This window comes from Nannospalax galili, unplaced genomic scaffold (assembly GCF_000622305.1).
Source record: "Nannospalax galili isolate Female #2095 unplaced genomic scaffold, S.galili_v1.0 scaffold1437, whole genome shotgun sequence".
Lineage (NCBI taxonomy): Eukaryota > Metazoa > Chordata > Mammalia > Rodentia > Spalacidae > Nannospalax > Nannospalax galili.
This window is the reverse complement of record NW_008341050.1, coordinates 2793633-2819198: the sequence shown is the minus strand read 5'-3', so window position 1 is coordinate 2819198 and position 25566 is coordinate 2793633. Positions and strand designations below refer to the sequence as shown.

Below are 25566 nucleotides of genomic sequence, written 5' to 3'. Positions count from 1 at the left end.
AGGCTTTCAGTTCCCCTGGGACTGGAGTTATAGACAGTTGTTAGCTGACATGTGGGTGCTGGGATTCAAACCCGGGTCTTCTGCAAGAATACCCAGTGTTCTTAACCGCTGAGCCATCTCTCCAGCCCCTACTTTAAAGATTTTTATTTTTACTTGTGTGTGTGTGCCTGCAGAGGCCAGAGGAGGGTGTTGGAGCTGGAGTTGCAAGTAGTTGTGAACCACACTATGGGGGTGATGGGACCAAAGTCCATGAGCCATCTCTCCAGCCCTCTCAAGCTACCTTAAAAAAATATATATATATCTACATATATATCTACATATATGTATATATATATTTTTTAATTTTTACTTTATGTGTATGGTGTCTTGCTTGCATGTATCACATATGTAAGTGCATCTGTGTCCTGCAATCCCTATGGAGGTCAGAAGACAGTGTCGAATCCCCTTGAACTGGAGTTATGGACAGTTGTTAGCCACCATGTGGGTGCTGGGAACTGAATCTGGGTCCTCTGTAAGAGCAGCCAGTGCTCTTAACCACTGGGCCATCTCTCCAGCCCCTGAAGCTACCTTTTAAAGCAATCTTCTTTCCATGCCTATAATTACAGCACTCGGGAGTCTGAGGCAAAAGGCTTGCTTCAAGTTTAAGGTCAGTTTGCTTGGTACACCACAGAGTGAGAGTCTGTCTCAAATACCAACCAACCCCAAAACGGCACAGCATGGTGGTGCACATCTGCAGTAGTCTCAGTGCTTGGGAGGTGGAGGCAGGAAGACTGAGGGTTCAAAGCCATCCTCAGCTACATGGTAAGTTCGAGACCAGCCTACGCAATTTAGTGAAACCCTGTCTCACAAACTAATTAAATAAATTAAAAGGTAGTCTGAAAGAGAAGCTGGTAACCAGCAGGAGCAGCCACTGGCCCTAAGTGAGCCCCTCTGACACCTTCCCAACCTGGGCACGGCCCTGCCCGGCCAGCAGGCGGCGCGCGTGCGCCGTAGGGCGCAGCGTGGGGCCGGCCGCCCAGTGTCGGGACGTGCGCGTGTCCGCCCACTGCTTCGAGGCCGCGCACGCCTGGAGCTCGGAAGGCGGGCCGGGCCTTCGAGGGGCCACTTCCGGGAGGGGCGGGGCCGGGGGAGGCCGACCTCCAATCTCGGCGAGGCGGCGGAGCCTGGCCTTGTGCCCCAGGGTCAGTAGTGCGCCTGGGAGAGACTTGGGTGGAGGCGCTGCGGCGAGGCCGTAGAAGGAGCGGGAAGGAAGGAAGGAGCGGGCGTCCTGAGGAGGTGGAGGGGCCGTGCGGGCTGCGGGGTGGGCAGGCCCAGGGCAACTGGGATGGGACCGGAGGCTGAGGGGAGCGGGGCTGAGGAGAGCGGGGCTGAGGCTGAGGAGAGCGGGGATGAGGGGAGCGGGGCTGAGGAGAGCGGGGCTGAGGGGAGCGGGGCTGAGGCTGAGGGGAGCCGGGCTGAGGGGAGCGGGGCTGAGGCTGAGGGGGGGGGGTGAGCGGGGCTGAGGCTGAGGAGAGCGGGGCTGAGGGGAGCGGGGCTGAGGCTGAGGGGAGCCGGGCTGAGGGGAGCGGGGCTGAGGCTGAGGAGAGCAGGGCTGAGGGGAGCGGGGCTGAGGCTGAGAGCGGGGGCTGAGTGCAGTGGGGCTGAGGCTGAGGGGAGCGGGGCTGAGGATGAGGGGAGCAGGGCTGAGGGGCTGAGGAGAGCGGGGACTGAGTGCAGTGGGGCTGAGGCTGAGGGGAGCAGGCCTGAGGGGAAAGGTGCTGAGGCTGAGAGGAGCGGAGCTGAGGGGAGCCGGGTTGAAGGGTGGGTCAGAGGAGTTGTGGGACCCTGTGGAGGCTAGACTTGACTGAAGGTTGTGTCCCTGGCCTCTAGTGGGGTTCCCCTGGTGGCAGTGTGGGCTTTTGATTTTCTCGGCCTGGCCTAGAGCCTCAACCTCCCTGGGAATCAGCCGCCCTCACAGTCCAGTCCAGCACAGTTCACACATCCAGTGGTCCACACATCCAGCAGTCCACACATCCAGCCATCCAGTTGGCACATCCAGCGGTCCACACACCCAGTGGTCCACGCACCCAGCGGTCCACGCATCCAGCGGTCCACACATCCAGCAGTCCACACATCCAGCGGTCCACACATCCAGCAGTCCACACATCCAGCCATCCAGTTGGCACATCCAGCGGTCCACACATCCAGCAGTCCACACATCCAGCCATCCAGTTGGCACATCCAGCGGTCCACCCACCCAGCGGTGCACGCATCCAGCGGTCCACACATCCAGCCATCCAGTTGGCACATCCAGCGGTCCACACATCCGGCGGTCCACACACCCAGTGGTCCACCCACCCAGCGGTGCACGCATCCAGCGGTCCACACATCCAAGCCAGGCATCCAGACAGGTGGGTGGGACAGTTTCAAGTTTTAGAAGTAAACAGACCTGTTTCCATTTTACAGAGGACATCGGAGGATCCTGGGAGGCAGGAGAGGAAGATGCCAACTTCCGACCTTCTCACACTGGTGAGCCCTTATGTACATTCCCCTCCTCAGACGACCCTGTCCCCTAACTCTTTAATCTTTACTCCAAAGGAAATGAGTGTGGTGATGTCCCCTCTGATGATGTCCCCTCTGATGATATCCCCTCTGATGATGTCCTCTCTGAGGTGTGCTTGCTTTGGGTAAAAGGTTTCAGTCAGTTGGGGTTAGTGATCAGGATGAGTCCATTGGCAGTATGTACAAATACAGTACATGCAGAACTTAAGCATTTGGAGACTCGTTCAGAGTCCTTGCTGGTGGTGGTCAACCCTTTCTGCTTTTCCCACTAGAGTAATGTTTTGTTTTTGTGAGACAATCTTGCTGTGTAACCCTGCGAGGCCAGGAACCTACAACATGCACGGCCTTGAACTGTCACCATCCTTCATGCCTCTGCCTCCTAGTGCTGGGACTTCAGCACACCTGGCTTCTTGTTCTTTTGAAATAGGCTCCCCCCTCTCACCCTCCCAACACCAAGCTGGCCTCATTCTCATGGCAATCCTGCATCAACCTCCAAGTGCTGGGATTATAGCCACATGCCCAGCTTGTTGTTTTTTGAGGCAGGTTTCCCTATGTACCCTCTGATGGCCTTGAGCTGGCAGTCCTCCAGCAGCACCAAGCTGGGCTCTTTTTGAGACAGTATATCTCACTATGTAGACCAGGTTTGCCATGAACCCTATGTGTAGCTGGAGCTGACTTTGAACTCTGTATACAGCAGGCTGTCCCTGTTCTGCCTCCTGAGTGTTGGAGTGGTTTTGAAACTCGTGCCTTTGATCAGGGTCTGCCATGTGTTAATTTATACGTATTTGTGTCTTTGTGGGTCTCTGGAAAGAGCTATTGTATCTTACTTGACTAGAGATGAATAAATACCTGTGTTGGTGTTCTGAATTCAGGGACTAACTTAGCAAATGCTTAGACTAGTCTTGAATTTAAGTTCTTTTGTTGCCTGCTTTGAGGCTGTTTCTGCTGATACCTTGTTAGATGGTTGTGGGGTTGTTTTTTCTTTTTTTCTGAAGATACGGTCTTGTTCTGTAGCCTAGGCTGGCCTTGAATTTGGGGCAGTGCTGGGATTACAAATATGAGCCATCCTACTCAACTTTCTGCTGACTTCTTTATGTGCTGTTTTTTAATTTTCATAACTTTATTTTTTGAATTTTTAAAATTTTAATTTTTTTAACCAAGAAGGGAGAATAGCATTGCCAAATGTGAATTTACCAAAATGACATTTTATACATTTATGAGTCCTTATAAGGTTCTTACTATGAAAATTGTGAGGAGCCTCAGAGCTTTCAAATAGCAGTATCAAAAAGTATCTGGGTTTTTTGTTTAATATAAAGACATTTTCCTGGGTCTGACATCTCCTTGTGCAGTATCAGTGACTTAAGAGCAATTTCTTTTTCTCTTTACTTCCCTGAGAGTTATTTTTATAACTGAGATATGACAAAAACTAGCAGGGAGGTTTTCTTATAGCTCGTGCTGACTTCCTATAGTGGCAGGAGGATAAGGAAGAGGGAAACTAAGTTGTAATTCCCTCAAGTTTGAGGTGGAGAGCAAGGATGATTTCAGGTGATGTGTGAGAGACTGAGGAATACTTGATTAATCCTCAAGAGCCTAATGAAAAATTTGTCTTTAAAATAAGTTCTTGTTCCAAATTTCATGAATTTTTCAGTAGGCAATTATTAATTGAAATTTTTTATTACAAGAGCATTATGCCAGAAATGTTGGAAACTAAAGAAAGAAAAGGAAGTGAACCTCTCCATCTTTTTAACCTTCTTGCAATAATTCATCACCAAGAGGTAATTGGTGTTGGCCCATCTTAAATAGCTAATGCATAATGGTTCCTAACAATTGGGAGTTTCTGCCTTTCCTCTTAAAGATCTGTACATGTATATAAATGATGGATTCCTATGCAGAAGTAGGATATTTCTCCATGTAAGGATTTGTTTTTGTTTTGGCATGGAAGGCAATGAATTAACTTTTAAGTCTGAGCAGTGATTGCATTTATTTAGTATATTAACTTTGGAATTGGTTTGTTTTGAAATATTTCTCTTGCTGTTGTCATACCTAGTGATTACTTCCTGATAATCTAGAATGGGAATTTTTTTTTTAAGCCGGGCATAGTGGCGCATGCCTGTAGTCCCAGCACTTGGGACGCCTTGTGAGTTCAAGGCCAGCCTGGTCTACATAGTGAGTTCTAGGACAGCTGGGGCTACAGGGAGACCCTGCTTCAAAAAGACAGAAAAAAAATTTTTTTTTAAGAAATTATTTAATAACCACATGATTAGAAGTATTTCATTACAGCGTTAACATATTCACTAACCATTTCCAGAGCAAAGATACATCCCTTTCAATATTGACTGTAAATTTTTAGGTTCACAGTTGAATTAATACAGTTATACAATATTGAACTCAGTATAAACTCTGTAAAACATAAAATTGAATGAAGTTTTAACCTTTAAGAAAGATCTCCATTTCATTTTAAAATATACTGTTTCATACAGAAAAACTCATTTTTAATGCTACTAACACTTAGATGTTTGCACATGCGTCTCTAATCTCTATGTACCTGATTATTACTAGTCACCATCGATTACTTTCTAAGATCCACCTAAGCATGGATATAAAATCATTGGGTAGATTTCAATGGTAATGTGTTTCACCTCTACTAATTAACATGGAGCAAATTTTTATGTTTCTTCCTCAAATATAACTCATTTTTTAAAATTTGTTGATTTTTTTTTTTTTGTATTTTATACAGAACATCCCAAACAATTTTATAGAATGGGAATTTTATTCTGCATGTTTCTGTAAGGAGTTGACATAGATATGAATGGTTCTTGACAGTCATCATTTTCTGAAGATAACTTACAGATTGCATGAAGTGCTTTCATTGGAGAAACTGTCACCTCTTTCTGGGTTGTAGTGTATGGGGCTAAATGGAAAAAAAAAAAAAAAAAAAGACAGACCAGGGCTAGGTTTTCAGTGGGATACTACATTTAATCATGATCTAACTTCAAGGTTCTCTGTGGTTTTTGCAACACATAAGACAAGTTGACCCTTCAACTGGGAAAAAAGGACTTAAATGAATTGAAAAACAGTCTCAATCCAGGGAAATGTCTCACAGTATTTCACATTAAAAACTGTGTGTGTGTGTGTGTGTGTGTGTGCATGTGTATGTGTGCATGTGTATGTGTGTATGGTGTTGGGGATTGACGTCTTGCACATGCTAGGCAGGTGCTCTAGCTATATCCTCAGCCCTTGTTTTACTTTTTATTTTTGGACAGGTCTCACTAAGTTGCCCAGGCAGGCCTTGAACTTGCAATCCTCCTGCTTACCAGGCCCAATTTAAAAACAATCTTAAAAGTCACATGAAGGCCAGGCATGGTGGCACGCGTCTTTAATCCCAGCACTCCAGCACTTGGGAGGCAGAAGTAGGCGGATCTCTGTGAGTTCAAGGCCAGCCTGGTCTACATAGTGAGCTCTAGGACAGCTGGGGCTACAGGGAGAGTCTCAAGACAAAAAAAAAAAGTCATTTGAAGAGCTTCTAGTTATTGCACATGAATGTTTTTCAGAGTGTCTTAATAAATATTTGTTCAGTCACTCATCCCTTGTGCTAGCAGAATAAGATAAACAAAAGGTAGGAAATCATATAAAGTGGATTCTGGAATAATAGCAGAGTTCTTACAGCTCATTACATATTAGATACAGAGATGGTATACATACTCATTAAGTTAAAAAAATTTTATTTTATGTGTATGAGTGTTTTGCCTGCATGTGTATAAGTGCACTCATGTTTAGTGCCCACAGAGGCCAGAAGAGAATATCAGAGCCCCTGGAACTGGAGTTACAGAGGATTGTTAGCCGCTATGTGGGTACTAGGAACTGAACCTCTGTAGGAACAGCCAGTGCTCATAACCACTGAGCCATTTCTCCAGCCTCACTCATTAAGTTTTTATCAAAAACTTTAAAAAATAAGCTGATATCCTCCTTTAATAGTTGAAAAACCAAACTTAAAGTTTGTATCACAGCAGTTAAATGGTAGAAGCCATTTTACCTCAAGTGGAATGACTTCAGAGGATCCCTCCCTTTTACCTTTGTAACACTGCCTCTGGGCCATGTTCCTGGTAAAGGACAGAGGTTGCTGATCATTGTGGCTGGTAGCAGAGAAAGGATGGAATTATTTTGGGGGCACTTTGGGAACATGTAGGAGGGGAAAGGATTCATATCTCCCGATATCACCTTACCCGAAAGTATCTGATTTATTATAAAATCTTATTTTCTTTTACATTGCAAGTAGGGCATTTAAATTTAAAATGCTGTGCTTATAAGTATGATGTTATAATGTTTGAAGGGTATTGCAAAATATTTATTGTAAAGGAAACATCGAGTATGATAAGGCTGAAAATCATTGTGAAATGTATGTTGGAGAGAAAGTGTGAAGATCATCTGGAGTCTGTACATAACCAGCTGTCCTCCCTCCCTGTGTTCCTGCTCTCAGTTTTGTCTGTCTGGTTAGGGTGGTTTACCTGCCTTTTTCCATTTGCTCACATGTGACATGTCATGGGACTGTAACATTTTCCACCTATATCTCAGGGAGAATAAATGTGTGCATTCCTCTACCTCGTCCTTTATCTACTTTGGCAGTATTTTCATTCATATTCTTTTAAGTTCCACTGAGTCGTATAACTTTGAAAATTTTCAAATGCTTGTAGTTTTAAAGGAAAAGTTCCTTCATAAAGCCAGGTGTGCTCCGTAGGTGTTTTTTTGTCTTTTGTTCTAGTTAGCTTCCTATTGCTGTGATAAGACACGTTGACCAAAATGAACTTGGGGAGGAAAGGGTTTATGTCATCTTACCCTTTCAAATGATAGTCTATCACATAGGGAAGTTAGAGCAGGAACTGAACAGACCATGGAAGAATGTTGCTACTGGCTTCTTCCTCTGGCTTGTGCTCAGCCTGCTCTCTTACACAACCCAGGACTACCTGAACCACCTACAGTGGGCTAAGCCCTCCCATGTCACTCAACAACCAAGAAAATGCCTCTCAGAAATGCACACAGGCCAGTGTGGTAGAGGAAATTCTAGAGAACCAGTTGAGGGTCTCTCTTCCCAGGTATGTCAAGTTCACAACTGAAGCTATCCAACACATCTTTTTTCATCCAAAGACGATGAATAAATTTGTTGATATTATTAGGTAAATCAAGCTTACTTTATGTGGTCTGGTGCAGTTTGAATGGTAATTGTTGATCTAGAGAAGTTCTCAACCCAGGCAGTTTTTTTCCTCAAGGACTTTTGTCAGTCTTGGTCAGATAGAAGCCAGGAATATAACCATGCATCCTAGAGTGTATACAACCTCCCCAACCAAGAGGGACATGACTTAGAACGTCCACAGTTCTGAGATTAAGAACTCTGGTCTGGGATCCCTTAACACGGCTAACTGCACATCTGCAGCTGTGTTTCCTATGGGTAGGGAAATGAGCTTCTTGCAGTGTCACTTATCCATGGGTTATTTTGCCAGTGGATAAAGCCTTGCTGTCTTGGAATCTATATGAGTGAGTCTACAGTGTGATCATCTGTAGTAAAGCAGAATTCTAAAGAAACATTGTCCTTTTCAACATTTCTACAGCTCCCTTTGAAATCAACAAGCCTTTGTTCAGTTTTAAATTTTGGTTCAAAAATCAGTTTTTCCAGGTCTTGGAACTTGATCCATGACCTTTGACTCTTTCAGGAATACTTTCTTCCTGAATCACAGGTGAAATTTAAGTAATAAACTGAGCTTAACACTAAAAGTTCATTTCTATTATTTGAGCCTGGTTCTTGATTGTAGGATTAACTAGAAGAAAAGGAAAGTTCATTGTGAGTGGCAGGACATTTAAAATTGTGTTTATACTTGAGTAGTAATTGTGAAGTAAGCACTATATTTGATACTCTTCTGGTCTTATAATAATTTCTCCAGTCTTTGGTCTAAAAGAAGGGGGGAAATTATAAATAGATAAACTTTTTTTAAGTCTCAGGATTTGACTTATGTACCAGGAAATTTTAGTAACATTTGCCTTCTTAATTAGGGTTTGTTCCATCTAATATCACATACAGTTTTACACATAGGTGGCAGAATTGGGAATCAGCTTGGGGTTAAGAATTTTCCATAGGGAATTGATTTGTAGTGAATCAGTCTTCATGTTTAAATATACAGGGCCCAGTTACTTGAGAGAAAAACCCATGCTGTGAAGATGAAGGAAGATAGGAACCATCTGGGAAATTAAAATAGTGAAGGCCAAAGTGGTGTGACTGTATTAGTCAACTAGCACACTCCAACATTATGATTGGATGTGTCAGGGACTGTTCACCAAGGTGAAGCAGACTTAAAGAAAACCAACAGGGAGCCAGGAGTGGTGGTACACACCTGTAATCCCAAAACTCAGAGGTGGGAGGATCCTGGGTTTGTAGGCAGACTGGGTTAAATTTTGAGATCCTAGTTAACTGGACCACCTGGTGATACCCTATCTCAACAAAAACAACAACAAAAACTAGCTAACAACAGCAAAACCCAACAGAATGGTAGGACATCCCAGGGCTAACAGATGGAGCTTTTTGTTGCTTTTAGGCAGGATGTGTCAGGGACTGAATAGTTCAGATGAAGGTACTGAGGGGAGAAGGAGAATGCCTACCATGCTGGAGTTGAAGTCAAATTGGCAGGAGAGGGAATATATTTTTAGGACCTTGAGAGTTTAGCTGAAGCAGGTAGTAGGTATCCTGTAGGATTGCAGTCACTGGGAGCAGTGGCCAGCAGGAAGGGAATCATACTGCTTTCTTACCTTCTGATTTTTCCACTGAAGTTTCCCCCTTAGTCCACCCCAACAAAAATCAGAAGCTAATAGGAATGAGGCAGCCTTATGAGGCACACAGTAGAGCTGGAAAAATTCAGATGAAGTTACTGAGGGGGAGAAGGAGAATGCCTACTATGCTGGAGTTGAAGTCCAGTTAGTTTTAACAGGCATAGGTGAGGAGTTGGTGTTTGAGCAGAATCTTGAACATGGATAGGGTAGAGAACTGTTGTTAACAATAGATTCACAGGCAGTGTCACTGTGGCTCTGGCAAGCAAGCCCAGAGCTGCTTTTCTTGGTAGTACCCATAGAATCTTAATTGCCTTCATGAAAGGCCTTTAGAAACCTGAACCCCAACTCTTTTTTTTTCCCTTCTTTCCCCTCCCATTCCTTCTACTCTTCTCGTATGTGTGTGTGTATGTGTGTGTGTGTATGCCTATCTGCCTGTCTGTCTGTCTGTGGTGCTGGGGATGAACCAAGGGCCTTATGCATGCTAAGCTGGTGTTCTTGTACCACTAAACTATATTCCCCACAAGTTTTGTTTGTTTGTTTGTTTGTTTTAAAGATAGAGTCTTGTAGGCTGGGTAGGGTAGTACACATCCTTTTCAGGAGGAAGAGGCAGACAGATGAGTTCGAGGCCAGCTTAGTCCATATAACAAGTTCCAGGCCAGTCGGGACTACATGGTTCATAGCTCATGCTTCATTCAGCATGAAGAGGAAAGGTGTGCCCTCTTTTTAAATCACAAATGCATTTGTGTGGAATTTATATATACAGGTGAATGTATAGAGCATATATCTATACTGTAAAGAGTAGTAAGATATCTAATACCCAGGTTAAGAAATAGAATCTTCACATTTAATGTTTATTAACCATTTGAATTTTCTCTTCTGGAAGTGTGGCTTTAAGAAGGGTGTGTTAGGGGCTGGAGAGATGGCTCAGCAGTTCAGAGCATTGAATACTCTTGCAGAGGACCCGGGTTCAATTCCCAGCACCCACATGGCAGCTACGAACCGTCCTTAACTCCAGTTCCAGGGTAATCCAAAGCCCTCTTCTGACCTCCACGGCATTGCTTGACACGAGTGCACTCACATACATGCAGGCAATATACTCATACACATAAAATAAAAATAATAAAGAAAATGTAAAAAAAAAAAGAAGGGCATGTTAGAACATGCCTTTAATCCCTGCACTTGGGAGGGAGGGGCAGGCCAGTCTCTGTGAGGCAGGCCATCCATGGTCTACATAGCAAGTTCCAGGCCAGCTGGGGCTACAAGAAAACCCTGCTCAAAAAAATAAAAAATAAAAAAGGATCTCTGCCTTCGTGCCTTTGTAATTACTTGACTGTTTTTCCATGTAATTTTGTCAGGTTTTGTTGGCTATGTGCTGAGATTTTGTTATGAGGTGTATACAGATTTAAAATTGTTAAATCTTACCTATTAAGTTGGGCTTTTTAATATAATAATGTTCTTTTTTTTTTTTACTTAGTATAATATTGCTCCATTAGCTTTTTGTCTTGCACTAGACAAAACTGCAAATGTTTGATAAATGCCTATTATATAATCAAAGAACTGTTCCTATCCTATTCTTTTGGTGTGCTGTTTTTATGTTTCCTATTATCCAGTAAGTGAATCAAATCACTTTTGGATCAAAAGCATGTAGGAGTTTCTTTTTTGAGAGAAAAGATAGTGTACAAATCTTTTGTGTGTATGGAGGTCAATGGACAACCTGTGGAAGTCAGTTCTCTTTCTACCATCTAGGTTCTGGGGGTTGAACTCAGGTGTCAGACTTGGTAGCAAGCATCTTTACCCTGCAGAGCCATCTTGTTTGCCTAGGCTTTCTTTTTGAAAGAAAAGATAAAGGATTTAGATCTCTCCCTGTGTTTGTGTGTGTGGACATATATGTGACATGTATTGAGGCTAGACGTCAACTTTGGTTGTTGTTTCTCAAGAGCCATCTACATTTTTGAGACAGGCTCTCACAGGGACTTGGGGCTTGCTAAATAGGTTACGCTAACTGGCCAGTGAGTCCCAGGGATCCTCCTGTCACTGCCTCTTCAACTCTGGGACTATAGATGGGTGCCACTATACCTGGCTTTAAATATGGGTGTTGGAGATTAAATTCAGGTCCTCATGCTTGTGCAGCAAGCACTTTACCAAATGAACTATATCCCCATCCCCAAAGGATACAAATCTTAATTGTACAGGCCAATAAATATTTATGTATGGATACACTGTACTTACTCTCTTGATCAAGATATAAAAAAATTCCCAGCATTGTAGCAGGTTCCTCCTGTCCCTTTCCAGTTGATGCCTTCCAAAGGTAGCCATTCTTAGATTAGTGTGTTGAGTTTCAAACTTGTAAGTGAAAATACACAATATTCTTTTGTTAGTGGCCATTTTGCTCAGCTTTTTGTCTCATGTAGCAATAATTTTTTCTTGCTGCTGTATAGTATTACAATGTATAAATATATTACAATTAACTTATAGTTGATGAATATCTATTTCTAGTGTTTGGATTAATGAATGACACTGTTTCATTCTTGAACTTGTCTTATGGTAAACATCAAACAAATAGACTTGCTGTGTTACAATGTATAATGCCAAAAGATTTCCAGATTGGTTTTTTGATCCAATTTACACTACTGTTTTTTTAAATTGATTATGTCTCCTTCTCCCTTGAGATAGGGTTTTATGTAGTCAAGGCAAGTCTTAAACTTCATATATAGCCAAGGCTGGACTTGAACTCCTGATCCTCTTGCTTCTGTCTTCCAAGTGCTAGAATTAACAGGCATGTTCCACTGCATCTGACTTTTTAGTTGTTGTTTTGAGATAGGGCCTTACACTGTAGCCCTGGATGGCCTTGAACTTACCTCATGAGTGCTTGGGATTACACACATGTATTATTATACACTGCTTAGTTTTTATTTTTTAAGATGGTCTCATGAACCCCAGGCTAATCTCATACTTGATATGTAGCTGAGGATGACCTTAAACTTCCAATCCCCATGCTTCCACCTCCAGAGTACTGGTATTACAGTCATACCCCACCACACCCAATTCATGTGGTGGATTGAACCCAGAGTTTTTTGCAAGCTAGGCAAGCACTCTATTAACTGAGCTATATCCCAACCCCTTAATTTCTTTTAATTTGTTTTGTGAGGCAGATTATCACTGTGTAGCTCAGGTTCTCCTTAAATTCCTGGTTTATTTTGAGGTGGGGGGCAGTTAAAGACATGTACCACAAGGCCCAGCTTATAGTCCTCTACTTTACATTTGCACTTGGAGTGACTGTTCTCTGGAAGTTTTTTTCTGAGGCATTTGAAGTCATTGTTTTAAACTGTGTTTGGCAGATAGGTCTAAAGTGAAATAGATTGTTGCGTTTCAGTTGTAGTGGCTCCTAAGCTTAGAGATATTTGAGGCAAAAAAAATCTATTTTCAAATTCTAATAGAAGGGAATCTAGGGCAAATATGCCATGGTGGACCTGGTCCTTGCCTAGCTTTTTTTTGGTCAGGATAGAAGAAAGCTAAGGATTGTTCAATCTTTTATTTTTGAGACAGGGCCTTCCTATAGCCCCAGCTTGCCTGGGACTCACAGTGCTGCCTAGCCTTGATCTCACAGAGATCTGTTTGCCTGCCTCCTGATTGCTGGGATTAAAGGCACCACTAGCCCAACTTTTTTTTTTTTTTTTTTTGAATAATTTTTTTGGTACAAGTGCTTTGATTACTATGTATACTGGCATGTGTGTAATGCCTGAGAAGGCCACGAGGGGGCGACAGAGCCACCATGTGGGAGTTGGGACTCTGGAAGAACAGCAAGTGTTCTCAACCCAAGCCACCTCTCCAGCCCTCACTCAAGTCATTTTTTAAAGCATTTTCACATGCTTTCCCAGGAGATACGCCCAGCAGTCTATTTGGATGTCAGAAAATGTATGGTTTATGATCTGCAAGGATGGTAGGTAACTAATTTAGTCCTGTTTTTTGGTAGGTAAGAGGTTTCTTACAACCTCTGATTGATTTAGTTGGTTAACTGAGGGACATCTGATGACTAAAATGTATTTTATTATCACCATCTGTGAGAAAATACAACTTATACATGGGAATAAGACTATGGCTTCCTCAGGTCCTTTGTGACTTTTGTTTGAACTGTGCAAGACGACTTTACCTTAAAGAACAAAGGAAAATGTTTATTACCTTCATTTGTCAGCTAGTTAATGAGTGTTTATTATCTGCAGTGATTTATGTTTTCTTTTAAATTTATTTTTATTTTTTAGATAGGGTCTTGCTGTCTGTGTAGGTGAGGCTGGCTTAGAGCTCACCATGTAGCTCAGATTAGTCTCAAACTCACAATACTTCTCCAGCCTCAGCATCCCAAATGTTAGGATTATATACGTAAGCTACTGTGCCCAGTTTCTACACTGATTAAAAAAAAATGTTTATTATTGTGTGTATGTGTACATGATGTGTGTGTATGTGTGCACATACCATGGCACATGTGGAGGTCAGAGGACAACTTTCTGGAGTCCCTTCTACCTTTATGTGGGTTCTAGGGATTGAACTCAGATTATCAGGTTTGTGCGGCAAATGCCTTTACCTGTTGAGCCATCTTGCTGGCCCATGATTTTTTTTTTCTTTTAAGAGCATTTAATATACACAACAACTGTGTGTGGGCACAGAAGCATCTTTTTCTTTGTAGTTTTCATTTTTGTGGATGAGCATAGTACATTTGCATAGAGGTTCAGTGATGTAGGTGAGAGCTGGAATCAGTGTTTTGAGTAAGCACCCTGATGGCTTTCTAGGACCATATAACTCCCTTTGTACAGAGCACACAGCCTGCCTCTGTTAGAGTCCCAGGAAAGTGGTGAGGTATAGCTTACCAAGAACTTAGAGGTCACTATCACCCACATATCTTGGGGAATTGCTGTAGCATATACTTTGGAATTGCCCAAGAAAAATAGTGGTTTTACAAAGTGTTGTTTTAGTATTTAGCAATTCTGTTTATTATCTGTTAAAGAACATACTTTCAAATAATAATGATCTCATTTAGTTTATACATAGTTGTTCTACAAGTTTCTGTTACCTAGATGCTTGTAGTTGGTTTCATTTGGAATCTAGAAGTGATGATGTGGGTGCTGGGAACCAAACTGCAAGAGCAGTACATTCTCCTTAACAGTGAGCCATCTCTCTAGTCCCTGTAGTACTCAGAATTGTTACTTAATGAAATCAGCATGTCTTTACTTGATGCCTTGTACTTATACATACACACATGAGAAAATAAAATAAAGCACCTTCTATACTATGGCCCATCAGACCTTGTGAGTTTGGAGGCTTTGCTTTTCTCTGTTTCCTGTGCCTAGGGTTGTTTGGTGTCTCAGTGATGGGAAGGTGCTTTCCTGAATACCCCAGGACTAAGTACAGACAATTAAATTTGGAAGTGCTTAAGGAATAGTACTGAGCTTACAGTCTGACCTTGACAATGGGTATCTAGAAGAGACTCTATGGACCTTTTAAGCTTTCTGAGATGAGCTTCTCAAATACTGGGCACATTGACTCATACAGTGGAATTTTAGAGGAAGTGTGCATTTTCCTTTTGATTGCCTAAGAAATAATTCTGTCACAGTTATTGCTTGTTGCTTAGAATGGCTGTTTTGGTTTTGTTGCTCAGTTCTCACTTCTTAATGACCCCAGGGAGTTTTCCCTTTGGGCTTGTGATCTGCTTTTACTGATTAACTCTGTTTCCTTTTGAGGCTCTTAGAGACAATAATGTTTTTTTATCTGTTTACTTTGCACTTTGAAGTTTCTAGAATGTAATGTGTAGGAGAATCAGACTCAGTTAGCTTGTTTTTGTATCTCTAGGGCAGAAGTAGAGTAAGGGTAAATGCAGTAACTCTTTGGATCTCTTTTTGGTTCTTTGAGACAGGGTCTCCCTGTAGTTCCAGCTGGCTTGGAACACACTATGAAGACCAGCCTCCTCTTGATTTCATAGATCTGCCGGCCTCTACCTCTGGAGTGCTGGGATTAAAGGTGTGCACCATCATGCCTTGCTCTCTTCTGTATTTTAACCGTACTTCCAAACCAGAATTTTGTTTCTTAGACTATTTGATCTTAAGACTCTTAGGCAGAATGTGATCTGGTTAAAGCAGGTTTTTCTTTTCCTTAGCAGCTCATTGCTCTAAAGCTCAGATTTTTGCTTTTTGGGGGAAAAACTATTGACTGGGAAGAGGAAAATTAATACTTTCCCACCAAAAGTCTGTTCGTTTTTTTTTTTCCCCTTTATCAGAAGGTGTGAAAAAGAAGACTCTTAATTCTAGAATAACAAATTCAAGAGGCTAGTGAAAGCTAAACAAGTTTTTAATGATTTTGCAGAAAAGTATCCTCGCATAGAGAAAAGGCAAAAATGGGTGGCCTGGTAATTTGGTGCAAGAGGGTGGTTTTTAAAATCCCTGATAGTGTGAAATTCCTACCTTTTTTGTTCCATTAGTTGGTACTCCAGAGAGTTACAATCTGTACTCTTCTAGCATAGCCCCCTTCTAGAATCTCCAGCCCCTTTTGGTTCAGTATACAAAGCCTTAACTAATGAATATCCCGAGGTTTGAGATTATCTGCTTTTCTGATCACAGGGCTCTGAGTTCTGGAATAAGCAGACTACAGCTGAAAGCTAGGGGAGAGAGAGGCCTAGTGCCTCCTGTTTATCTGTGACTTGTTGATGAGCTCTAACTAAGCACACTTCATACTGAAAATGGACCATAATGATTTATTTCTTACAAAGGGGATAGTGTTTTACTTGTGGTGTTGGGGGTTGAACTGAGGGCCTTTGTATGCTAGGCAAGGGCTCCCCACTTGGAGCTATGCCTTTCTTTGTCAGATTGCAGGGTGGAAGATTGTAATTTTCTTTAGTGTCTGTCCCAGGAATAAATATTAATCAGGAACAATTGATATAGTTGACCTGGTGAATTAATATAACTAGGTCCCGATTCAACACTTCCCAAGAAAGTTTGGTGAATTTCTTTTTCTCCCTCTCCAAAAGCTGGGTAGCCACAATATTTAATGATTGGGTCTCAGTAATATGTTAAGTCAGTTGTCAGCTAATTATTCTATAAAGAAAGCAATGAGGAGAGGTTTTGTGTATTACTCCTCACCCCACAGAGTATTAGTCAAGTACTATACCACTTAGCTACTACCTTACCTCCTCAGTTCTTTCACTGTTTTGTTTTTGTTATTTTTGAGATCGGGTCTCACTAAGTTGCCTGGACTGGCCTTGAACTTATAATGCTCTTGATTCAAAATACATGTTTCTGGGCCCTATTCTGCACTAAATGAATTTCTAGTGGGGGTATTCTGAACTATCTTCCTTAGGTGATGTTGATGCATTCCATTGCTTTAGTGGAAGTGGTGAACAAGTTAGATTGTTTTATGGGTTTGAGCTGAGGGGAGATATACATTTTGGGATTAGTTTTGAGCCTTTCTTCATTATTGAAAATGAGACTGGACTAGATGGTTTCTAATATTACTTCAAACAGTAACTTTTTATGACTTTGAAGAGTACTTTTTTTTTTTTTTTGGTCTTTTTGAGACAGGGTCTCACTGTAGTCCCAGTTGGCCTGGATTCGCTATGGAGACCAGGCTGGCCTCGAACTCACAGAGTTCGCCTGCCTCTGCCTCCTGAGTGCTGGGATTAAAGGCGTTTGCCACCACACCCGGCCCTTGAAGAGTACTTTAAAAAAATTCTTTTTAAATTTTTTTTTATTTTTTAAAAGATTTACTTTTAATCTTGTGAATGTGTGTATGTCTATGTGTGGGTTTTGCACATGAGTGCAGGTGCCTGCAGTGACCAAAGGCATCATCCCCTGAGGAGCTGGACTTATAGGTAGTTGTGAGCTGCCTGATTTGCATGCTGGGAATTGAACTCTAGTTCTCTGGAAGAGTAGTACACACTCTAAACTTCTGAACCATCTCTCTAGGCCTCAGCGTGCTTTTTGAACTAATTTCTTTCACTAGAAGTCCATTTCCTTTGGAAGCAGTTAACTTTGTACATCTCTAGCTGAGAGCAGACTGAAGCTTGAGCTTGAGAAAGCCACACCCAGAGGTGCTTGCCTTTGTAAGATACCATTTGGGTCATTTGGCAATGTTGTCTTTTGGTTGGGGGAGTAGTGAAGCAGTGGGTTCCTAATTTGGCTATTAAGATAAATTAGGTTGTCAGGACTATGAGAACTGCCAGTATTGAACCTTCAGATCTTCTGGTTTGTATCACTGATAGTTTGTTTCTAAAAAAAACTGGGCTGTAGAAAACATGGAAAAAGAAATTTTGAGGTTTGTGTCATTTCTCTAACATTGGACCTCAGTGTCTTCCCTGTGAAGGAAAGATCAACTCTAATGGCCTGTGACCTCCTGTGGTCTGTGAGCTTGTCATTTGAATGCCAGTGTGTACAGAGTTCATTTGTGAAAGAATGGCTTTTCTCTTTTACAAATTCAGTCTGCTGCCACTGTGCTTCACCTAGCTTCAATAGGAGGTGTGTAAAACTTTCTAGGATCTTAGAAAACACAGCTTTCCAGAGGATATCAGTATGGTAATTATTTTACTTTAGTTGAATAAATGTTGAGCAAATGCTCTTTCTGGTGATGTAGCAGATAAGAGGTTTATATACTCCCTCTTTGAGTTTTTATCAGTACCTGATAACAGTAAAATCTTTGTGTTCTTCCACTCACTGGAGTTGAATGCTTTACCTCTTGGTTAGATTAATTTACAATGCCAGTAGGCTAATGCAGTTTGGCTGTGACTGACTCATAAGAAATGACTCAGATTAAAGCATACTAGGTATTTGGCACACTAGAAGTGCAAGAAGACATTGTACTGTGGTGTGAAGATTGATTCTGTTGGGAAGTAGCTTTCCCAGAGTCTTGATTTTATAATGATCTACAAAGATCAATAAAAAAATCATTAAGGCATTACTATTTGAGAGTCTCCTCCTGTGAGTGACAGACTTTCTCTCTTTGCCTAAGGTCTCAGTTACAGCCAGATGTATGCTTTGGGACAAGCAGGAAATTTGAGAGTTATAGAAGCTATGGTTGCTACCTTGTATGTACTTTTTGACCTCAGAATCATAGTTTAGTTTCTACTACTTAAAAACCAACAGCCAAATTGTTGTGGAAGACAGTAGGTATTAAGTTCTTGTGCTAGTTGCTAGTCTGGAGCATGACCTAGCTATACAGCTGTAGTTTGGGTGTAAGGTACCATATATCCAAAGTAGAGTCTGCCCTGAACATAAATTGTAAAAGAAAACTCTTGGGGTACCATTGAATTGTAATGTGTTAGGCAGCCTTTTGCCCAGGGATACTGAAAGTCAAGCACTGAGCCGAGAGGACTAGAAGGCCATGCACGATGACACACACCTTTAATTACAGCACTTGAGAGACAGAGGCAAGTGGATCTCTGTGAGATTGAGATCAGCTTGGTCTGCATAGTGAATTCCAGGCCAACTGCTGCTACAGGGAGATCCTGTCTCCAAAGGGGGAAAAAAACAAAACAAACCAAAAAACAGGAAGGAAAGAAGAATTGGAAACTTGGCGGTAGAACACTTGCCTGGTGAAGAGACCTGTGGTTTAATTCCCAATACTAAAACAAAACAAAACAAAATGAAAGAAAGAGGACTGAATACTGAGTCAGGAGACTTGGGCTCCCAGACTTTACTCTGTCCCAAACCTACCTGTAAGCACTTAAGAACACCATTTCAAACCCATGGGGCCTCTGCTTGTAGAGTGAGAATGTTTATTTCACTTGATCTCTAAGGTTCCCTTTAGCTCCTAGATTCTATGCTTAAATATTGCATCAGGACCCAGCTTGGGGTTTGCATTGTTTTCAAGACCCAAAGGAGCTGCCTCATTCTTTTTTTCCAAGGAGTTAGACTGTTGCCCACAAAGCTCAGACGTGCAGTGGGCTGTCTGTGTGATGAGGTGCTTCGTCATTGGGGACTGAGCTTAGGTTGTTTGTAGTAACCTAAAAGGACTTTAGGATGAAACCAGAAGTAATTTCTGTGATCAGTTAATTGCCTACTCAAAAAGCTTGTCAAGACACATTCAATTTCGTTATTCCATGTTTGGGGCTAGATTAAAAAATATCTTCTTTTAAAGTATCTTCTCTGAATTCTAGGTTTCCTATTGTCTTCTTTTTAAAAATTAAAAAAATATTATTTTATGTGTATGAGTGTATTGCCTGCATGCATGTAGATGCACCTGTTATCATGCAGAGCCTGCCGAAGTCAGATGAGGGCGTGAGATCCCCTGGAACTGGAGTTATGGATGGTTGTTAGCCTCCAATATGGGTGCTGAGAATTGAATCCGGGTCCTCTGCAAGAGCAACCAGTGCTCTTAACCACCGAACCATCTCTCTAGTGCTCCCCCCGCACACTGTCTTCTTATCAACACACTTGGGGCTGGAGAGATGGCTCAGTGGTTTACAGCACATGCTACTCTTACAGAGGACCTGAGTTTGGATCCCAGCACACATGTTGGTTGATTGGATGGATCTGACTCTGGCCTCTGTGGGCACTCATGTACACATATCTATATATGGACACACATAAACATGCACATAATTTTTTTAAATCTTTAAAATTTTTTTGAAAAAGAACACAGTTATGAAGAAAAGCTGTTATTGCTGAATTTCATTTTATCATTAAGTTAATGAGGAATGTATCATAATTTTAAGGCTTTTAAACATTGAGTCAGCATTTCCTGAGTCTTTGCTGTGTTTCTAATGTTCCGTTGTTCATTCAGTGATATGTAGAATCAGTATCTACAGTCATCTTTTGACATTGCTAACATGAAATTTATATGTGAATTAGGAGTTAGTACTAGAAGAAAAGCTGATCTGAATCGTTCATCCATCATCCCATTCATAGACACTCATTAGCCATGTACTTTGCATACCGCTTTGTCCTGAGTCTTCTCTTGGTAGAAATTATGACATATCTTTGATGATGACAGACTTTCCTGGTCTTTCCTAGATTTTTACTGGTACTACCATTGCTTTGTAGAATTGAAGTTGTTGATAGCAACAGTGGGCCCTGGGGAATGGCCACCTGTTCTAGATAAGCTGTTTCCATGGATAGCCCTCCGGGAACTCCCTAAAACTTGCCTAATGTTAATTGCCTTTTACCATAGTCTAATTACTAAGGGTATTGTTTTAGTCCATTTGGGCTACTGTAACATAATGCCTTAAAGTGTCTTAAAAGCAACAAAAACTTATTTAGACAGTTATGGAGGCTGGGAAGTCTAAGATCAAGGCAACATAAATTGAGGGTTCACTTTCTAGAAGGTAGCGTTCAGGAGAGAGCTCATACAAGGGTTCAGAGATAAGAGCGAATTTACTCTCTGGGGTCTTTCTCTTTTGTAAAGGCCCTAATTGTATCCATGGGGTCTTTTTCTTTTTTCTTTTTTTTATTTATTATTTTTATTTTATGTGTATGAGTGTATTGCCTGCATGTAAGTAAGTGCACCCGTGTCGTGCATTGCCCGAGGAGGACAGAAGAGGCCGTTGGATCCCCTGGAATTGGAATTACAGACAGTTGTTAGTTACCATGTGGGTGCTAGGTTTCAAACCCGGGTGTTCTGCAAGAACAACCAGTGTTCTTAACCACTGAGCCATCTCTCCAGCCCCCCATGGGGTCTTTTTCATGATCTGATGACCTCCTAAGGCTTTCACCCTCTAGTAACACTAGTTTGAGGGGTTGGTGTCAACAGAATTTTGGGAGGGGGAGGGGAGCATAAGCATTCAGTTTGTAGCAGGTTCAAGAAAGGTTTGTTAAGTACCTGTCCTGATTAAGAGCTTCATGTTCTTACTGCAGCAGTAGATACCCAATAGGAACATAACTGAAACCACTATTGTCTTTTTCTTAAAGTATCTTGTGTCTCTTCCTCTTTTCTCAAAATGTCCCATATCTCTTCAGCTTTATCTTCTAGTCATCGCATAGTTAATGATGACATCACTTAACTAATCTCTCAAACTTGAACTTGAAAATTTGGAATTATCTGTATTTTTCTGACTCCATATTTCTCATAGCCAAAAACTTACTGTTGTAGTTTCTTTTCTGTTGCTGTGATAAAATACTGACCAAAAGCAACTTAGGAGAGGAAAGGATTTTTTTTTTCTGGGGCGGGGGGGCTTGCACTTCCAGGTCAGTTAACAAACACATCCTGCTAATAATACAGATTTTAAAAAATATTTTTATTATTATTATTATTATTTTGGTCTTTTTGAGACAGGGTTTCCCTGTAGCCCCAGCTGGCCTGGAATTTGCTATATAGACCAGGCTGCCCTTGAACTCACAGAGATCGGCATGCCTCTGCCTCCCAAGTGCTGGGATCAAAGGTGTTGGCCACCACACCTGGCTCACTTAGCTACCCTTTTTATAGCCCAGGACCACCTGCCTGTGGAACAGCACTACCCACAGTTACCTAGACCCTCTACATCAATTAACAGTTTGACAGTCCCCCTACAGACATGCCCACAGGCCAATCTGATTTGGGAAATCCCTCAGTTGAGACTCCCTTCTCAGGTGACTCCCTTCTCAGGTGACTAGACTGTGTCTAGTTGACAGTTAAAGCTAACTGGGACAATTTCTAAATCCAGTTTGCTCTGCTTCTGTAAATCTTTTGAGTCTATATTATTAGGGGCAAGAGAGATGACTCAGCAGTTGAAAACATAGTGTTCTTCAAGAGGACCTGGGTTCAATCCCTAGCATCCACATGATAGTTTAACAACTGATTATAACTTCAGTTCTAGGGGAATCTAACACCCTCTCCTGGCCTCCTTGGGCATTGTATGCATGTGGTGCACTTATGTGCATGCAGGCAAAACACTCATACACATAAAATAAAAATAATAAAATGTTTTAGGCTGGGTATGGTGATACATACCTTTAATCCCAGCACTTGGGAGGCAGAGGCAGGAGAATCCCTGTGAGTTCAAGGCCAGCCTGATCTACATAGTGAGTTCTAGGCCAGCTGGGGCTACAGGAAGACCTTGTCTTAAAAAGACCAAAAAAAATTTTTTTTTAAAAATCTGTTATTAGCAGTATGTGGTGGCTTACATCCGTAATCTCAGCAATCAGAGGCTGAGGCAGGAGGATTGCTGCTAGTTCAAGGCCAGCCTAGGCTACATAGTGAATTCTAAGACAGCGTAGGCTACAGTGTTGAGATCCTGCCTTTAAAAAAAAAATCTGGACTTTTTATCTAGTTCCCAGTGTTGTACTACTTAAGGACAAACCCAGTTCATTTCTCTCTGGCGTTTTCCAGCAATCTCTCAACTAAAATATTTGTTGCTGATCTCTGTCTTCTGTTACTCATCTCCAACAATAATCTTTATTGTTTACTCTTATGCATAACAATATGTTTAGTTTTATAATTGTCTATAATTTGCTTCACTTTACTCATTCATTTTATAATCTATAAATTTTCTTTGTAAAAAGATCTGTATTTTGCCAGGCTGTAGTGCATGCCTTTCAAACCATCACTTGGGAGGCAGAGGCAGGCAGCTTAGTGAATTCCAGGCCAGCTGGGGCTACAGGGAGACCCTGTTTAAAACAACAACAAAACCAAACTATATTTTTAATGTTTCATTGTGGGTACATGAAATATGTATTTTATAGTTTAACCTTTCTCTATCTATGAACATTTTCTTTTGCTGTTACAAAGAACATTGAAGTGAATGCACTTGAACATTTCTCTCTGTGAACATATGCAAGATTATAGAAGCCAAAACATGGCAAAATGAATATACATTTAAAATGTTAGTAGATGCCATTGAATTGGTTTATGAAAAGTTCTTTCTGATTTATACTTTCACTCTTCATACTCCTTTTGAGCATGATTTCACTATATAGCCTAGGCTGGCATAAAACTCAAACTCAAGATCCCCCTCTCCTGCCTCATCCTCCCAGTTCCTGGGATTACAGGTATGTGCATCCACACCTAGCTTCCAACCCCAGTTTTAATATGGACCTAGTGTCCTCACAGCCTCACTTCTCTGTTTCATGCATTCCTTTCCCTCATTTCCTCAGATACTAGTCAGCCACTGTCCAGTTATATACAGTGCAGGTTGTGTACTAGGTACCTGCTGTGTGGTGGAGACTTAGCACAGGATAAGATAGAAATGGTCTATGTTCCATGTAGCTTTACTCTAAGAACTTCTGCCATTCCTGGGTTCTTTTTATGCATTTTCAGCTGCTATTCTCTCTTCCTGGTATGACTTTAGTTTCTTTTAACATTTCTTCCTGTAGAATTTTTAAAAATCATTTAAAATAGCTTAAAATTTAATCTCATTATCATTTTCCCCTTCAGTAGAATTCTGTAGGTTTTCCTTGGTATTCTCTTAGCACACATTGGCCTCCTTCTATGGCTGTTTCCCTTTAGAGTTCTGGCTAGTACACAAAGTGTATGGATGCATGCTGGCATATACAAACACATATACCTCTCCCTATAGGTTATAAGTTCAGTGGGGACAAGGAACTATGATATTTATCTGAATGCCTCCTCAGCTTAGTGCCTTTAAAATGTTGAATGAGTGAATGAATAACAAGCTATCAGATGAACTAAGTTTTGCAGGGCACTGTGGGTTAGTAAATCGGAATAAGAACAGGTCTGCCTTCAAGGACCTAACCATGTGGTCAGGGAGATAAGAAATAGATGAGCAGACTGTAAGTCATATTGTGATAAGTGCATCACAAATGAGTACTTTAGGAGAACTTAAATTCTCAAGAATGAGATATTCTGGCCAGACCTAGTGTGACTCAGGCCTGTGGCCCGAGCCACTTGGGAGGCTGAGGCAAGAGGATTACAAGTTTGAGGCCTGCCTTGCCTATAAAGTGAGTTCAAAGCCAGCATGGTAACCTAACCAAACCCTGCCTCAACAGTAAAAGAAGAACTTGGGACGTAGCTCAGTTGTAGAATGGTTACCTAGTGGTAGAATGTCTACCTTCCTAGTGTGAGGGAGGCCACTCTAGGTTCAATATCAGAGGTGGAGAATGGGGAGTTCGGATTTTGATTGAGTCTCCTAAGTTTACAAATGAGAGGTGTTTGTTTTTTTTTCTTGTTTGTGTCAGGTATTATGAGGGCTACAATAACAATAAAATTTGGTCCCTGACTTCAAGAGTTTCATAATCAAGTAAGTTTTTAGAGGAGGAATTGTCATACTATTGCCTAGTAGCCAAATCTGGCCCTATGAACTAAAAATGATTTTTACTTTTGTGGTGGTTTTTTTGTTTGTATGTTTGTTTGTTTGAAACATAGTCATAGTCTTGTTGTAGAACCTGGGCTAGCCTCATATTTACTGTACTCTTCCTGCCTCAGCCTTTGAGTACTAGGATTACATGCTTTATCTACCTTGCCCAACTTGATTTTTATGTTTTCAGGTGGTTGACTAAAAAACAATATTTTGTCACGTGGAAATTCTATAAAATTCAGATTTTAGTGTGCACATAGTTAAGCTGTGTAGGAGCATAGCCACATTCATTTGTACACTGTGCATTGTGCCACAGCAATAGAGATCAGTAGCTGTAACAGAATGCTTGGTTTGTAATACCTAAAATATTCGCAGGCTGGTGAGGATCAGTCTGTCTACTGCTGGGTTAGAGAAGGAGAAAGATTCAAATGTAGTAGAGGAGAGAAGTGGCATTCACATTGAGAGAATTAGTTTAAGAAAAGGGTTGGCAGAGAATAGTCAGATAAAGATGTTAGTTAATACTGACAGTGATGATAAAGCTTAGTCTTTATTTTCCAAAATAAGCAGACCAAAAATAATATCAAAGTCCACATAGCTCATATATGGCAGTGTAGGGGATGATAAGATTATTGCTGAGGTGGGACCAACATCATGAATGGCCTTGCCCTTGAAAAGAGAGTTTAAGAACAGACTTTATTTCTCTGAATGTAATGTTTCTGTTTTTCTCTTAACATTTCTAGAAGGCCTTTGAGCCTTACTTGGAGATTTTGGAAGCATACTCCACAAAAGCCAAGAATTACGTGAATGGGTATTGCACCAAATATGAGCCCTGGCAGCTGATTGCATGGAGTGTCTTGTGTACTCTGCTGATAGTCTGGGTGTACGAACTTATCTTCCAGCCAGAGAGTAAGTATACTGCCCATTCTGTAAAGGTAGAGTGAAGTGTCAATAGCCCTGGAACTCAAAGCTGATGGATTGGACTCATTTCTTTTGGTTTAGTTCTACCTTTA

General features: G+C 41.5%; 1 protein-coding gene across 2 annotated transcripts in view; it reads left to right on the top strand.

Moving 5' to 3' along the window:
* The first annotated feature begins 1110 nt into the window (after window positions 1–1110).
* The window catches only part of Sgpl1 (sphingosine-1-phosphate lyase 1), a 61114-nt gene continuing 36658 nt past the window's right edge, over window positions 1111–25566 (top strand). Inside the window, exons 1-3 of one of the 2 annotated variants that reach the window (XM_008836656.3) lie at window positions 1111–1181; window positions 2446–2508; window positions 25297–25462. In XM_008836656.3, coding sequence (XP_008834878.1) covers window positions 2482–2508; window positions 25297–25462 — 193 coding nt within the window. In that variant the 5' untranslated portion in view covers window positions 1111–1181; window positions 2446–2481. Of the gene's footprint in view, window positions 1276–2445; window positions 2509–25296; window positions 25463–25566 lie in introns of both variants that reach the window. The other variant, XM_008836655.3, reaches the window with a different exon arrangement.